The 16868-nt window shown below is 41.8% G+C and overlaps 2 protein-coding genes across 5 annotated transcripts in view; one reads left to right on the top strand and one right to left on the bottom strand.

The window, feature by feature from the left end:
* The window catches only part of RHOBTB1 (Rho related BTB domain containing 1), a 101204-nt gene that overhangs the window by 68608 nt on the left and 15728 nt on the right, over positions 1–16868 (top strand). For all 4 annotated transcript variants that reach the window (XM_084845359.1, XM_084845357.1, XM_084845358.1 and 1 more), the window contains 3 exons: positions 5630–5815; positions 7429–8405; positions 11281–11399. In XM_084845359.1, the coding sequence (XP_084701485.1) occupies positions 5630–5815; positions 7429–8405; positions 11281–11399 (1282 nt within the window). The remainder of the gene's footprint in view (positions 1–5629; positions 5816–7428; positions 8406–11280; positions 11400–16868) is intronic.
* Positions 13454–16868, bottom strand: part of CDK1 (cyclin dependent kinase 1) — a 47587-nt gene continuing 44172 nt past the window's right edge. Inside the window, exon 9 of the mRNA XM_084845361.1 lies at positions 13454–15174. The gene's annotated coding sequence lies outside the window, so the exon portion shown is untranslated. The remainder of the gene's footprint in view (positions 15175–16868) is intronic.

The following is a 16868-nucleotide window of genomic DNA, read 5'->3' as shown; positions in this document are numbered from 1 at the left end:
TTGTTCCTGCTGCCCCCCGCTCCCACCCAGGCTGGTATATGGTCTTGCCCTGCCTTTGTTGGATATCTTTTTGGCCCTTCATATGCTAGGCCACTCCTTTCATTACAGTCCCATCTGTTGTGAGCGTGCACACATAGGCTTGTTTGGACATCACAATAAACCATAGTTTATTGTGGCACGAATGAGCCACAACTCGCTTCAGATTTGCACACTTCCCCTTTTCCTCTGGTGTGTCCGTGAGGAAGAGATCAGAAGCTTTTGGTTCCATTTGTTATTAACCATCGTTTAGCGTTTCATCCGAACCTTAAATTGTGACTAACTTTGACTGTAGTTTGTTGAAACAAGCCAGCTTCATGGTTTAGAGTTGGCACGTTTCAAACAAATCATAGTTTAGATTAACCACAGATAGCTGAGTTCAGATGAAACAATTAGCTATGGTTAATCAAAACTGAGGGAAAATTCAGACGCTTCATAGCTATGCCAGAGGAGGAGAGGGGGAGTACTTCAGCCCTGAGCTCTCTGCAGCTCATTCTCTTAACCATGGTTTATCCAGATGTCTAACTGCAGCCATACCATTCATTTTCAGATCATTGGTTATGCCCACCAGTCACTTATGACCTTCATCTTCATATGATGGCTGCTGCTACATTGTACTAAAATCTGAATATTGTGAAGATGTTGCCTGCTTATAAGCTATCTATGCAAGCCTTTTTTGGTTCTGTCTTTCCCAACACTGAAATGTGTGCATGAATACTGTTTGCCTTTAATAAAAGGGAAAGTTGTGACTGAGTTAACATGTCTGTAGAAGCAGGTTTTCTCTGCCATGAACAGTATAATGGGGTTGATAAATAGTTGGATTGATTTTTAGATCCCTGCTGATAAAATACTGAAGCTTCATTTGGGATAGCCACATGAAAACCCTATATCAGTTTGTACCAGTTTAATTGTCGTGGCTTCCTCAAAGTATCCTGGGAATTGTGGTTTGGCAAGTTTGTTATGAATTCTCTGTTAGAGATCCCTAATGGTTCCCCTTGTTCTACAGAACTGTAATTCCCTGGTAAGAAGGAGCAACTGTTTTAAGGTTGTGGGATAGATGTGGCCATAGTCAATGTCTTTGGTCTGAATTAAACAGTGTGGGAGGGAAGGGGAATGGGCATAGGTTGGTGTATAGAATGTCCTTTGCATGTACAAAGTCCCAGGTTCAATCACTGCATCTCCAGCCAGAAGGCCTGGAGAAGATCCTCTCTCAAGAAACAAGAACACTCGAGAACCAAGAGCAGACAACACTAGATTTGATTGACCAATGGTCTGACACAGTATAAGCTTCATTTAGTGAACCAAATGAGGGTTTTCCTTCTATTTAGCATCACAGCAGTTTGGACGATTTAGGGACAGGCCATAGGGACAATTCCAATTTAATTTTATCTCAGAGCCACCGAATCCAGTGGCATTTGACTATTGCCTGTTGCCGTAAACCTGTAAAGTGTGAAAATACCTCCAAATGTGTAAGGAACTGTGGTGTATCAGATCCTGTGTGTTTAGGGGTACATACCACAGAAAACACTAATGAAATGCACATGTACCCATTTGTTCTGTGATGTGCCTCTGAGTCAAGGAAGTGCAGCTGTGGTGCTGTTTTCAGGGTATTTTATCATAATAATAGCTTCTACATAGAAAAGGGGGAAATGCATCATTGATGGATAAAGCTGAATTAATTTAGTGGTTGCACAATGAAATTCATGATCTCTAATTGTGAGATCCCCAGAGTAGCTGTACTGAAGTAATGGGACTACTCCAGTGTAGGTGATTAATGAACTATAGCCAACATGACCTCACTCCTACTTTCCCCAGTATACTAGCTCCTTCCAAAGAAAAATCCTATGATATAGCAAGCTAAACTATCAGAACTGTTAAAAAAAATAACCTATCTGATATCTGTTGGGACAATACAATCTGGTTGCATCATTTGAGGCTTCTAGTTACAGATAAGGTTGTCCTTGATACAAAATTTGGATTTGAAATCTATTGGGGTTGGCAATAATTAATCTCAGTCAGTACAGCAAGGTAAATGCCTTGCCTTACCAGAAATACAAATACTGAAGGTCAGGTGATACTGTACACAGCATAAAGTAACATTAAAGTGCTGTAGTCAGCTGAGTCAGTGTCCCACTTCATAAGGTCATTCATGGATTCGTTTAATGTAGCGAACTATCATGCCTCGTGGTCCTATGCCTGTTTAGTGGAAGGAAAGGGGGGGGAGGAAAGGTTCCTCTTGTGCAAGCACCGAGTCATTACTGACCCCTAGAGGGATGCTGTTTTTCCTCGGCGTTTTCCTGGCAGACTGTATAGTGGGGTGGTTTGCCATTGCCTTCCCCAGTCCTAACTACCTTTCCCCCAGCAAGCTGGGTACTCATTTAACTGACCTCGGAAGGATGGAGGGCTGGGTCGACCTGAGCGGCTACCTGAAAACCAGCTTCCGCTGGGATCGAACTCAGGTCGTGGGGAGAGTTTCGGTTGCAATACTGCCGTCTACCACTCTGCGCCACACAAGGCTCTTAGTGGAAGGAAGTACTGCTAATTCAGTGAGGTTTCTTTCCAGGTTAGTGGGCAAAAGATTGGAGCATTAGTATCATTTTAACAACATGAAGTAACCTCTGAAATGCCAGTCTTGTGCAGTTTTGAACTGGCAAGTCTATAGTCTGATGAGAATCCTCATCTGTTAGTCTTGGCTTTCCTGAAATAGGATGTTGGTCCCTTGAGGAGAACAGGTGCATGCAGGAGGTTAGGAGAGTTAAAAGGATTTAGGTACAGGATATTGGATCTCCCTAACCTCCTTTCAACACTGCATATATGTCTAGAAATATATGGATGGGAAAGCCATTTGGGATGGGAGGCAGGGTACTTAAGTTTTCAGTCATAGGTGGTCAGTGCTTTGCAGATGACTAGTGAATGTCCTTTATGGGATGAGGGAGAGACCTAAATTTCAGAAGGGCCTGGTGACAAAAACAAAACAAATAGGTGGGAACTTGCAGATCAGACAACTGGTGTGAATTAAATTGCCCGATAGTCCTGGTGACAAAAACAAAACAAATAGGTGGGAACTTGCAGATTAGACAACTGGTGTGAATTAAACTGCCGGATAGTCCCCTCTTTTTTCCTGATAGATATAAAAAGCTTGAAATGCAAATGCTGATAGCAAACATTAGCATAAGCTATGCCCTGGGCAAGCATTGCACATGTGTCTTCTTTCTTCCCACATTGTCAACATGTCCTTTTCAGGCATCACTGTGTTATTACAAACTGTGGGATGGTTTAGTGAAGTGCCTAGAGAGAATTCGCTGGAATAAATTAGAGAGATCTTTTTGCATTTGAGGGAGGTCTGATTCTGAAGCAACCTTCAAAAAGTAGAAGGAAGATTCATGTGTTTGCTACAAACCCCTTATATTAAAGTCCTCTGCTCTAGCCGTTATAGCGTGCCATAGTTTATATAACATATACATGCTGAAAAAGAGCACTTGTCTCTTGAGCACTAAATGTAAATTCACAGCATTGTCTGCACTGCATTGCATTGCATTGCATTGTACTTGGGGTTATTTTTAGATATTGCTAGGACATGCTAGATAGAACTGTGTCCTCAGTGAAACGAGGAGAGCAGCAGTATAGAGCAGGTAGATCATTAATGATTCAGAAGGTAAATGTTGAGATTCACAGGTCTTGCTCTATTAATTGCCCAAACTTACAGAAACAATAAATTGGTGCTAAATTAACATTTAATAGAAAAGAACTGGAACGGAGACTGGTGGCTTTTTTGTGCACCATAGCTGCTGTTCCTCCAGTTTCTGTGCCTCTTACAAATATATTTTCCCCTTTCTAACACTGTTAGACTTACTTTTCCTGTGATGAATTTACATTTATTATCCATGGTGTTTGCAGCATCTCTGATTGAGAATTATGAACCAATTGCTTAATTTCAGTTATTTAGGGCCTGCTTCAGAAAAGCACTTAAGCATATGTTCTGATTTTTTTTAAAGAAACCTACAACATGTTTATGAGTTCCCTGGAAACACAACCCCTAACTATGATAGAAAAAGAATCTGCATCAAATAATTACCATGGTAATTGTTTTCAAAAAATCTAGCCCTTCTTCCTTTATGTAATGCAGTCATTTTTGCAGTTGTTTTTATTTAACTGCTATGTGCAGAAATCTCAGCAAGGCCCTTTATATCATTCCACCTTTTTCTCTCCCCACCCTTTTTTCCTTTCTTTTTTGTCAATGTTTATTTCAACTTTTGGCACCAACAAAAATAATTTTTTAAACTACAAAGAAATTCATACCTTGCAACATTTAGGGAGCAATCCTATGGCTGCTAGACAGTGGCTAGATAGCCATGGGTTATGCTGTTTTCCGGGAACTGACCTCGGAGCCCGCACTCTGAGGTCGGTTGCCAGAGAACCGACCTCCCCTGACTTACGCGCTGCCTCGGAGGCAGTGTGGAACAGCCCCATCCTCCACGCTCGCAAGAGGAGCACGGAGGGGCCAGAAAGGGGCGTGGCTGGGGGTGTTCCTGGGCAGGGAGATTGTAGCTGCCTGTACGACACATCCAATGTCATACAACAGCCTCCTTCCCCACTCTATGCTCCTGCAGCTAGACAGCTGCAATTGGCTGTCTAGCAGAAAAAGCAGGGCAGGAGAAGCATGGAGGGAACGATCCCCTCCATGCTTCTCCTGCACTGCTTAGGATAGGCGGTCGCCTCCGAGTTCAGAGGCGGATGCCTATCCTGGATAGGATTGCGCCCTTAGTGCATTCTCTGACCAGAGTAAAAGAAACTGTACTAGTACTAATGTCAATTACATTGCCTTAACGTAAGGGACCTCTAGCGCAACACCAGTAGTGTTTGCTGGCACAACATGTTTCCCTTGACATCGCTTACACTAGTGCAATGCAATTGATGTTAGCTCTAGTGCTGAATTGGATACCGCTCCAAATTCTTTTCCGAACTCTCTTTTCCCAATCAGGAAAGCTAAGTGTACAGTTTGTAAGTGTACACCTACTTCTTTTTTTAAAGTATATATCTGAAGATGTAATGTGTGAATGAGGCAAACATGTTGGAAATGTACGCATCGTACAGCTACACTTAACAGAGCTTCCCTGTTGAGTGTACATTTGGTGGCAAATCTGGGTTTTCTGCCACATACTATGTGAAATGGCTGTTCTGAGGTAGCTGTTGGCTCATCTCAGTATCCAGTTATCTTTTGTGTGTCTACTAGATGGTTGGGCAGCCACCTAACTTTTCTCTGCAAATTAGAGCTTGGCATGTTGTGATGAGAACGGATGGATAGCAGCCAATTCCCAGCTGTAGTGGCTGCTGTATAATTTGGCCACCACTCTATTTATCCTTATAAATGACATCTGTCAGCTATGGAATGAAGAGGGTCCTTTGGTCTCAGGCACTGTGGAGGAAGGTAAAATTTTAAGAGGTATTTTGCTTGAGTATGAAGTATACGCTAATAACCTGGTCTTGATGTCCTTCTGAAAAATACTGTGCTTGGATTATAACTTTCTTCTTTCTTTTGAACAAAGAGGCTTAGTTTTAATCTTCATTTTAAACAAATACATGTTTATTCCAGGTCCGATGTTGTTGTCCTGTGCTTTTCAATTGCTAACCCTAATTCCCTGAATCATGTGAAAACCATGTGGTGTCAAGAAATCAAGCATTTCTGTCCTCGCACGCCTGTTATTCTGGTTGGCTGCCAACTGGATCTTCGATATGCTGATCTGGAAGCTGTAAACCGAGCCAGAAGGCCATTAGCAAGGTAAAGTTGGAGATAGGAAAAATCACATTCCCACTTGGCAATATTTATATTTGTTTCAGCATCTGTGGAGTATATAATGTTCTACTTCCTAAGGGTACATACATATATACGAAGCTGCCTTATACTGAGTCCATCTAGCACGGTACTCTCTGTTCCAACTGGCAGGGGATCTTCAAGGCCTTAACCAGTCTTGCTACCCAAGATCCTTTAACTGAAAATGCTGGGGATTAAACTTGATGAATGCAGAGTCCCAGGCCCTCCCCCAATTTTTCAACACGTCATAAAATTGGTCCAGCATTTCAGGCCAATTGCATAATCTGGAACTAGGTGTCTACTTCTAATTTTCAAGCACAGTTGCTTTCTGTTTCTCAAAGGGAAGTTTCTGTGTGTGTCAGAATGACACAAAAAGTTCATGCCTTTGTTGTTTGGAATATTGTTTAAAATAAAATGATAACATAAGAGGAGCCTTGTTGGATCAAAAGGAGGATCAAACAGCTGGTTCCAAACAGTGTCTAGTCAGTTGCCTCTGGGAAGTCTACAACCAAGGCATGAAAGTAATAGCCCTCTTTGTGAATTCTATAAAGTTAACTATGCATTATGCGAAATAGTACTTCCATAACACTTGATGCAAGGGAATCTTGACTTTAACTGAGGATTGTAGATGCCATTATGAGATAAAATGTGTAGCAGTAAGACTACAATAAGGTTTATCCAGTCACTTATTGTTAGCAGAATTGGTCACAGAAAAGAAAAGAGAATTTAAACCGGCCCCAAACAAAACACTAATCCATGTACCTGCATGTTACCATTTATTCATTCATTTGAAATATTTTTATCCCACTTTTCAGCCAATACATCTCCTGGAGCAGTTTATATATAATCAATAAAACAAAACAGGTGCTGCCCACAAGCTTGCAATCTAAAAAGACAAGACACGCAAGGAAAAAGGAATGGGGAGGAAAGAGGGAAAAAGTTAAGTCTTTTTGCAGGGCTGGTAGAATGGCCCTGCTTCCCTTCCCATCTCCCTCTGTTGCAGCCTGCTGGAATGGCTGCCAGGTGCAATATTAAGACTGCAACATTCCTTAACTTTTTGAGAAAACATGCCAAAGAAATGTTTGAAAAGTCAATTCTCTTTACCAATCTAGGATATATCTCCATGCAAATTTAACTGATAAATTAATCAACTTGCCAATTAAAAACTTGATGACTAATCTATTTAAAATTTATTTAATCAAGTTGCAGTTCTTCCAGATATATGTTAAAATGATGCAAATAGTCATTACATATTTAAAACAAAAATGTAAAATCAATCTTACCCTGGAGCTATTATTGCACAGCAGTAACCTCCAAACCATATTTAAGCATTTCTAAAGGCAGTTGCTAAAGGACTCAAAATCCAGCTAAGTAGGGGTAGGAAATGTTTGTGGCTTGGAGAAAACTGTATCTACATAGTAGATCTACAGAAGAACAGGAAAGGAAAGACGTGCAGGCTGGGCTTACACCAGCAGCTTCCAAGGACTGCCTTGGTGGGAAGGGAGGTGCTCAGGTGTAATTAGATGAGACCTGGAAGCTGTGTCCAGCTCTGTTATGCCACTTTTTTGTTTAATCCACAGACCTATCAAAAGGGGAGACATCTTGCCACCAGAAAGAGGCAGAGAGGTTGCCAAGGAGCTTGGGATTCCTTATTATGAAACAAGTGTGTTTGACCAGTTTGGCATCAAGGATGTGTTTGATAATGCAATTAGAGCAGCCCTGATCTCCAGGAGACACCTACAGTTCTGGAAATCACATTTGAAGAAAGTCCAGAAGCCTTTACTTCAAGCTCCATTTCTACCTCCAAAGGCTCCTCCTCCAGTTATCAAAATCCCAGAGTGTCCCATCACCAGTATCAATGAAGCTGGATACTTATTGGACAATCCATTGTGTGCAGATGTCATGTTTATCCTTCAGGAACATACCCAAATTTTTGCTCACAAGATCTACCTAGCTACCTCCTCTTCAAAGTTTTATGACCTTTTTTTAATGGAATGTGAAGAAACCCCAGACTTACCTGAAACTCACTGTATTAAAGAAAAAGCCAGTGGAGACCTTATGACTGGAACATACAGCCTTGAAACAGATGGTAACGGTGAAGTGGCAACCTTAAATCCTTCTAATGCCAAATTCACATTATCAACAGATGATGGTAACTCTTCAACAAGGTTAGAACTTGAAGCAGGGGAAGTCAATTGTCTGAAACAAGCTCCACCATTTTGGGGCAAAGGTTTTGTTAGCATGCATAAAGAAATGCAAGTCAACCCTGTTTCAAAGCGGACGTGTGCTGTAATGGTAGTCAAGATAGATGCTTCTATTCAGCCCAGGCCTTTTAAAACTGTCTTGCAGTTTCTGTACACAGGACAGCTGGATGAAAATGAAAAAGATCTCACCAGGGTAGCTCAGATTGCTGAGATACTAGAAGTATTTGACTTGCGGATGATGGTGGAAAACATCACAAATAAGGAAGCCTTCATGAACCAGGAAATTACAAAGGCTTTCCATGTCAGAAAAGCTAATCGGATAAAAGAATGCCTCTGTAAAGAGACATTTTCTGGTGAGTATGCATGGACACCTCCTGATTCTCCCTGTGAATTAATCCAAAACAGTCATTCAAATAATAGTTCCATTTGCAAAGCAATTTATAACACTAATGCAAGAGTCAATGGCCCCATTCAGACATGCTAAAGCCCTCCAGAGAGAGCAGATCTCTGACAGAGCCCCATGGAGGAAGTAATATATGAGCTGGTGCCCACATTGACCAGTGCTCCTTTCCAGTGGGGATTCACAGGAACAGGACAGCTAAACAAACCAGCAAATAAACATGGCACTCATGGAAATTTTTGACAGGAAGTGGCGCATGTTCAGTCAGGTTGTGCTGGCTTCTTCCATGTGGTTGGGACCATAGGTCTACTCCATGTGTAGGATTGTAGAGCATCTGAACCAGGCTCTTGTGGTACAGTGGATAGTAGTATTAGAATTGAACGCAGGATATCCAGGTAGTGAGCCCTGTACAGCCGTGCATACCCTAAATGGCCTTGGTCAAGTCTCTCTTGGCATCAGTTCCATGCCTGTAAAATAGAAAAATGAATGACCTATCAGACAAGGAAATGAAGCAAGGACTGTTAATGGGTCAGCACTTTTTATTAGGACGTATCTGCACTTCACCCTAGGACCAAACCCCATGTGATGCAGGAGACCCATGATCAGATCTCCCAATGTCTTTTGATTCAAAGCAATGGTGGATACACTTGTCATGACTCCCCTTGCTCCAGAGAATTCTGGGGATTGTAGTTTGGCAACTTACTGAGAATTCTGTTAGAGATCCCTATTCTCATCAGCAGAGCTACCATTCAGATGCTTCTCTGGGAAACAACAGAAAGTATAAATAACTGCATCAAATATTTGTCAGGTTAGTTCAGATGTATACAACTTCAAACCTTGTGTCTGAATTAAAGTGGGCTGCAGACATCCTTTGTCACCCATTTGCACAGAGAGGCTGCATTTTTGTACAGTGCACCAGTTGAGAACATGTGTATTCCTAGCCCTGTGTCTAAGAATTAACACAGGCAGGAGTTAGGAACATACGGAGCTGCCTTATATTGAGTTAGACCATCGGTCCATCCAGCACAGTATTGTCAACAGCTCTGAGGCAGGAGCCTTTCCTGGCCCTACCTGGAGATGCCGGGGATTAAACCTGGGACCTTCTGCATTCAAAGCATGTACTCTATGTGGGTTTTCCGAAAAATTTTGAATTGGAATATTTTCTGCACATTTTTCCAGAATAATTTTCTATGCAAATTAGGCTAATTTGTGTAGGTCATTCACATTAGAAAATGTTCAGTTTGTACTGAAAATGTTTTCAGATGCCCTAGAGCAGGGGTGCACATTTTGTTTTTGGCAATTTGCCAAAGCAGTTTTAGCCTACCACTCCCATGAATCCTAGCCGGCATAGCCCATGATGAGGGATAATGAGAGTTGTGGGACAAAATATGGCCCGCTCCTGCCCTAGAGAGAGTGGTCTAATTTAGCATGTTTATTTTACTTGTATTTAGTAACAACAAAGCTAAACAAGTACCCCATGTTAATTTTTTGTTCCAATACGACACAAGTATTTGACATGAAATATTTGAGGGGGGAAATTAAAGCACATTTAATATTATTTAAATAATATATTATGTAGACATTTTTACTGGAATACTTTATTGGAAAATGTAAAGATAATAGCATGTACTTCCCTTAAATTGTTTTAAATGTAAGAAAAAACAAAGGTACTGAAAACTGTTGACATATGAATTCAGGTTTCTCCAACCTGGTGTCCTCCAGATGTTTTGGATTACAACCCCCAGCATCCCCACTCAGCATGTGTGGCTGGGAGTGCTGGGCACTGTAGTCCAAAACATCTGGAGGGCACCAGATTGGGGAAGAATGCACTAATTAATTTTAGCAACCCCAAAAATGGTGCATGTTATGCTGACAACCACTAATCTGTTTAAACAGAGTTCAGCTTTCTTCCACTATGGTTGTTGGGGCTCGTTCAGTTTCACTGTCACTACTTGGAATGGAACTGAGGAATTCGCTACCTCAAGATGGAGTGATGGCCACCAATTTGGATAGCTTTAAAAAGGGGTTAAACAAATTCCTGGAGGAGAAGGCTATCAATAGCTAGTGGTCCTGATGGATATATGGTACCTCCAGTATCAGAGGCAGTATGCCTGTGCACACCAGTTGCTGGGGAACATGGGTGGGAGGGTGGTGTTGCACTCATGTCCTGCTTGTTGGTTTCCCGTGGGCAGCTGGTTGGCAATGTGGCAACAGAATGCTGGACTAGATGGACCCTTGATCTGGTCCAGCATGGCTCTTCTTATGTTTTTGTTCCATTTCTCACTGACATATATGTATTCTGTCATACTTGCTAGGGATAATCACCTGAAAAACATTAATTACAACTTTGGAACTGCCAAGTTTGCCTAACGTTATTGTTACGAATAAACTTACAAAATGGAAAATTTTCTGAAGAAAAATTAAGCACTGGAAAACCCTGCATCACTGGCTCTATCCTTGAGCTATGGTAGTGTTTCCCTAATTCTGAGACATGCAGCCATTTGGTGAATTGCATGAAGTGTAGTTTAAGGTGGACCAGTTTAAGCAACTTTTGTTTATGTAAATGAAGCATGCATCCTATTTGGCCAGACTTTAGTAAGTGCGGACTGCTGGAGTTGCTCCTTCTGTGGAAACCCAGGTTTTAATTGCTGTCTGTATCTAATTTAAAAATTATATGCCCCTTTTGGATATCCTTAATGACGCATTTGCAGTAATTCCATGAGAGGGTGGGCAGCGTGCTCTCTACTATACCCTACTCCGGTTATTATATTTAACTGCAAGTACTTGCCATCATAGGTTATGGTTTTGTTTCTCTGATTCCATGGCAGATGTGACATTTAAGTTGGAAGATGGAAACATAAATGCTCATAAACCACTACTGATCTGTAGCTGTGAATGGATGTCTGCAATGTTTGGAGGATCATTTGTTGAAAGCTCGAACAGTGAGGTATTTGTCCTCTTTGGTGTGTAACCTCAATCATATACCTACCATATGCTTTGCTCTTTCGGTTGCAATGGTTTAAATAATGGCACATTTTGCAGGACTTCGTCATTACTTGTTCAGGCAACATTTTCAAAATGTTTTAGGTTCTATGTGACTCCTTTCTGAAGTAATCTTGCTTGAGTCAGTTTTCTTTAGCGATTTCTTTTCGTATGGCTCCTGGCTGACTTTGAATTTTAAAGTAAAGTAAGGGCGCAATCCTATGGCTGCTAGTCAGTGGCTAGACGGCCATAGAATAGGTCAGTTCCCTGAGATCCAACCTCCACCTCCTCCCACGCTACCTCAAAGGTAACACGGATCAGCCCTGCACCCCGCACTCATAAGAGGAGCTTAGAGCAGCAAAAACAAGGCGTTCCTGGGGGTGGGGTGGGGCAGGGAGGACAGAATTGCCGTTCCAACGCTTCCTATGTGTCGTACGGCGTATCCATCCTCCCTGATCCAACTTCCTGCGGCTAGACAGCCAATTTCAGCTGTCTAGCCGTGAATGCAGGGTGGCTGAAGTGCAGAGGGGACGATCCCCTCTGCACTGCTCCTGCCCTGCATTGGATAGGCGATCACCTCCAAGTTCTGAGGCGGCCGCCTATCTCAATAGGATTGCACCCTAAATGTTGGTCTCCTTGTATTCCTGTGGAGTACAGGAAGATCTCGTTAGACTAAATTGTGTGGAAAGAACCAGATAAGCAGAAAACTCTTCAAGTCACTCTTTCTGGAGCTAGCCACTAGGGGCTCCCCAGGTCTAATCTGGCCCCCTGAGGGGTATTGCCTGGCTTCTTAATTGTCAACCGAAAGGGTTTTATGTGAATTATATTTATGGCAACAGAATTTGCCAGCACTCCTTATTGGGAAGTCAGAGTCAGGTTCTTGGCCCTCTGTTATCAAAGCAACCCTCCAGAAAATGTAATTGCCAGCCAGGATATTATACCTTCAAAGGGAACCATTGGCTTCTCACTCTTCTTATGTCACAGCTTGGACTCGCATTACAATACCTGTCTACAGTATATGCAGCTTGCATATATTTTAAATTTATTTAAATATAAAAGCACACACCTGTAGAAATGGGCTTTTCCTAGCCAAACACACGTTTTTATTTAGTATGTTTATTTAGTACATTTATTTAGTACATCTATCTTCCATCATGGCACTCAAGGCAGCTTACACAGAGTTCCCCAGCAGTTTCTCATACAGGCAGTGACCAGACCCAGATTGGCTTAGCTTCTGCAAGGTGGATGTATCATGTGCCCTCAGATTCAAGGGTCTGATCTTCAGGTATTATAAACAGAATAAAATATCAGTTAAAGTGCCCTGGTTTTTTGGGTGGGGGTGTCCAATAATGGGCCATATGAGGGCCAACATATCTCTGAATGCATGCTAACTCTAAACCCATGTGGGATGGGGATGATGGGAGTTGTAGTCCAACACAGCTGGGGCACACCAGGTTGGGGAAGGCTGGTCTAAACCATCATTCTCACATATTCTCAGTCCAGGGGTCATCTCCTCTGTGAGTAAAAAGCAAGCTATAGGGCAGATGCTACAGGGCCAGCTCTGTGTTAAAATTGTCTTCAATTTGGCACTGCTCAATCCTTAATTCTTCAGAATTCCAAATAAAAACTAGTATATTTTTAAACGTGAATGCTTTAGAAAGACCACCATGACACCTTGCTTACTAAGTGAACATTTTTTTCTACATTGCTGTGACGTTCCTGGTTTGAGTACTACAATGCTAGTAGTAATATGGAAAGAGACTAACAGTTTTCTTTTGAGTAATACATCAGCTTTTAAGGAAGAGGGCTAGCTCAGCCTGGCCCTAATTAATTTTTATCCAAACTCAGATTCTAGGAATTATTCCCTAATTATATATCATATTTTAACCATAAATAACATCTTTGCTTTCAGCTTGATTATGAGGGGATGTGCTCATATCAAGGGGAAATGATATGCCTCACCATTGCTGTGTCTCAACTTTTTTTTTTTCTTTTTTGTATTTAATATTCTGGAAGTTTGTGTTCTACTTGAGTTTATTCTCATTACTTTTAAAACAGCAGTAAGCATAATTCCCTCCCCAGAGGCACTCTCAGCTGGTGATTCATTAAAAATACATACCTTGATTTTTTAGTAAGCAGCGCTCTATAACAAGAACACATATTCATTTTCTACAATCTTGTTCCTAATTATAAACCCTAATAGCTTGCATTCTTCTTGGTAACCTTAAATATTAATTGCAAAGCCTTGGATTTCTGTAGTACACAAAGTAATGTATCTGAGATTTTTAAGTTCAAAAATACAAGCGCAACTATGGAAATGGATGGAGAAGTAGCTATTTCCAGGAAGTGTGTAGCATGTAGAGACTGAGGCAATTTGACATAAGTATAATGAGCTCTTTCTAATTTATTTATTGTTCTGAAATTCTTCAGGAAGAACAGGTTATTTGCAGCAGTAAATCATGCATTTGGGCTTTGTCCTTGTAACATCCAGCAATGAAAAAAAAAATCTCCAGTGTTCAAAACTGTTCTATCTTAGATTAAGTCACTGTAGGAGATGGTGGGTCTTTGCCCTCCTCTAGTGGCAGCTGAATATCACTCTGTCTTTTTAGAACAGTGGACTCCAAATATTTTTGCAAATGGGCTGTAATGAATTTTTGCATTTATTTAGGCCCCACAACAAGATTAGCCAATTTTTCCTAGAGAAAGTGAGTAGAAGATTGAAGAGCGTTTGGCAGTAATTACCTGCACTATCCATCCCCTGCAGAAGACAAGTTAGATATGCACCAGGAACATCCATTATATCTGATTTTGGGCATCCATTGGTATTAGATTGCTTCCAGTATATATTCAGTGTGTGGTTGTTAGTTCTACTCCCTGTACAGAAATCTGCATGCTTCACTTTGGCAACATTCCATCCAGCATTCGCCTTGGGATAGCTCAGAGTATTCCTTTGGGACATTGAAGATGCATGGCTTGGCATTTCATAAAGCGAGGAGGTCCTAGGCAGGGAGAAGTGGACAGTTCTAAGGGAAGTGTGAGATCCTCCTTGACCTCTTCTTATGTGCCTAGGGCTGGCTGCAGGTTGAGGGGCCCTTGGCAAAGTGCCCTTTGTAGTTCCTCTTCCATGTGGGTTCGCCCTATTAAGGTTTATGAAGAACTTACCACATAGCATAGCAAAGCAGCAGGGCTTGTTTTTTTTTTTACTGTATGGAACAGCAAAGATCCTGAGAGCCATGTCTTTGTGCCAGCCATCATTTTGTTTTCCCACAGTGCCCTGACCTGTCACAGTGTCTGATGCATTGTGGGAAAAACAAAATAAACCTTCAGTGCGTAGAGCTGCAGAAAGGCGGGCATCAACTCAGTGGGCCCTGGCAGCTGCATAAGGATGCCACATGCTGACACCGAACTTGCATGTGCCTGTCTGGGATAAGAGGCAAAATGGCAACCCATCCCCTTGCAATCAGAGAGATACTGGAGACTTTGTACCTTATATCTTCTCTGATTGACACTGAAACAATTTTTAAAAATTGTACGTGAAATGGCTTCATGGAAAGGACATTTTTTCCATAGAGCCACTTCCCAGAGACCTGTAAAGGAAGCTGTGTGCCCACAGGGGCTAACTCCATCCTTTTTCTTTTAGCTTGAAAACAAAAGTCAATACTTGCAAGTCATGTTGTCAGACTTGGGTAGTATTTTCCAGCCATTCAGTTCTGGATAAGCCTCTGTATCTTGTATCCATGCTGCAATAGAAAGCAAAAATACACACGGATAAGACTGGATGACATTAAGGTCAAGTGTGGAGGAATTAAATGTACCAAACCAGACTTACTCAAGGCAGCTCTCCAGGCCCTGCCAGAAATGAGTGCGGCCAGAGCTGAAACATTTATGTGCTTGTGCTTCTGCTTGTGAGGCATATTCTCCCATTCTTGATATATAAGGATCCAGAAACAGCAAGGCAATGAGAAAGCAGTTAGGGACTTACTATCCCCTGCACTAAGGGGACCATCCAGTCCTCAAATGAGGTGGGTTACACCTGCCGAGCTTAGAAAATATGAACACCCTCTTCCTTCTACCTCTCTTGGAGGCTTGAATGGGTACTGGAGAAAACTGGGAGAGTCCTCCTGTGCAGACCCTCAACTTGGGGTTAACTTGCAGTAGCCTGATAAAGAAACCTAGGGATGCTGGTCTTTTGCCTGTGTGTGTGTGTGTGTGTGTAGGGGGGATTCCTAAAACTTTATGGCACCATGGTCTCAAGTCTAGGCCAGAGAGTTATGTCTGGCATTCTTAAAGGCCCACAGTATCTGTTTTCATTAGACTGAATATATTCTATGCCTCACATTAGGAAATAATATACATGAATGTGGCTGTTACATAGGGCTGACAGAAGACATTAATCAAAGCTTGTAAGACTCTCCTCTTTGCTCAGCATTTGGTGATCTTCAGATCTTTCCTTTGACATAGTGCTTTGGGAACCAGTCTGCACAATTCTCTCACTGAAATTTGAAGAAGATTGCGTCCCATCCCTCACAGTTTCTTTCTCTGTAATTATTACTATCAGTAAAAAGGTAGGCTTTGGGTTCGGGGTGGGGAATGACTGTCTCCTATGAAAATCATTTGCACTGGCAAAATAGACAGAAGTACAATGGGGCCAACAGGAATTATATTTTTTAATTACATTTAGCTGTGTACCAGAGTTAATCAGTTTTGGCTAGAGCTCTTGGGTTGCAATGAATGTTTTATCTACTTCCTGAGGATACAATTAGAAATTAATACCATTATGTATGTGGAGATTATTCTGACCGTTCAGAAGTTCACGCTCCTCAATATGGAGGGCCACTTGACATGTTACAAAAAAAGATGGATCCCTGGGGTTCTAATGAACATCTTGTTGATAATGTTTAAATGGCATTTGCATGTCAGAAAGTACATAGTAAATGTCCCTGAGTAGTGCAAAATCTTTTGCAAGTAATTGTGGCCTTGTAACTCCATCCTTATGAACTTGAGCACGCTCCAGGAGAGAACGGAGGACAGGAAGGCCTGGCGTGTTATGGTCCATGGGGTCACGAAGAGTCGGACACGACTTAATGACTGGACAACAAACTCCATCCTTCCTCCTTTAGCCACAGCCCATAATGCTGCCTCTTCTCACATTTACCCATGCCCCTTTATTTATTTGATTTATACCCTGCCTTTCCAACAAAAAATGGCACTCAAGGAGGCGTTCTTCTTTACAGAATCAGATATGAAGTAATAAAGTACCTCTAGCAACGTACAGAGTGCCATTCTCTCATCAATGTGCAACTTCAGTCTCTTCCTGTATACTTAGAGTGAAGGAGTAGGGCAGCCTTCCCCAACTGGGTGCCCTCCAGATGTTTTGGACTACAACTCCCAGGATCTTCACGCATTAGCTATGCTGATGGCAGTTGGTCCAAAA

Source organism: Heloderma suspectum, chromosome 3, assembly GCF_057233095.1.
Source record: "Heloderma suspectum isolate Gila_16-S chromosome 3, 16-S_ref, whole genome shotgun sequence".
Lineage (NCBI taxonomy): Eukaryota > Metazoa > Chordata > Lepidosauria > Squamata > Helodermatidae > Heloderma > Heloderma suspectum.
Note: the sequence above shows the minus strand (reverse complement) of the source record. Positions and strands in the feature narration are given on the sequence as shown.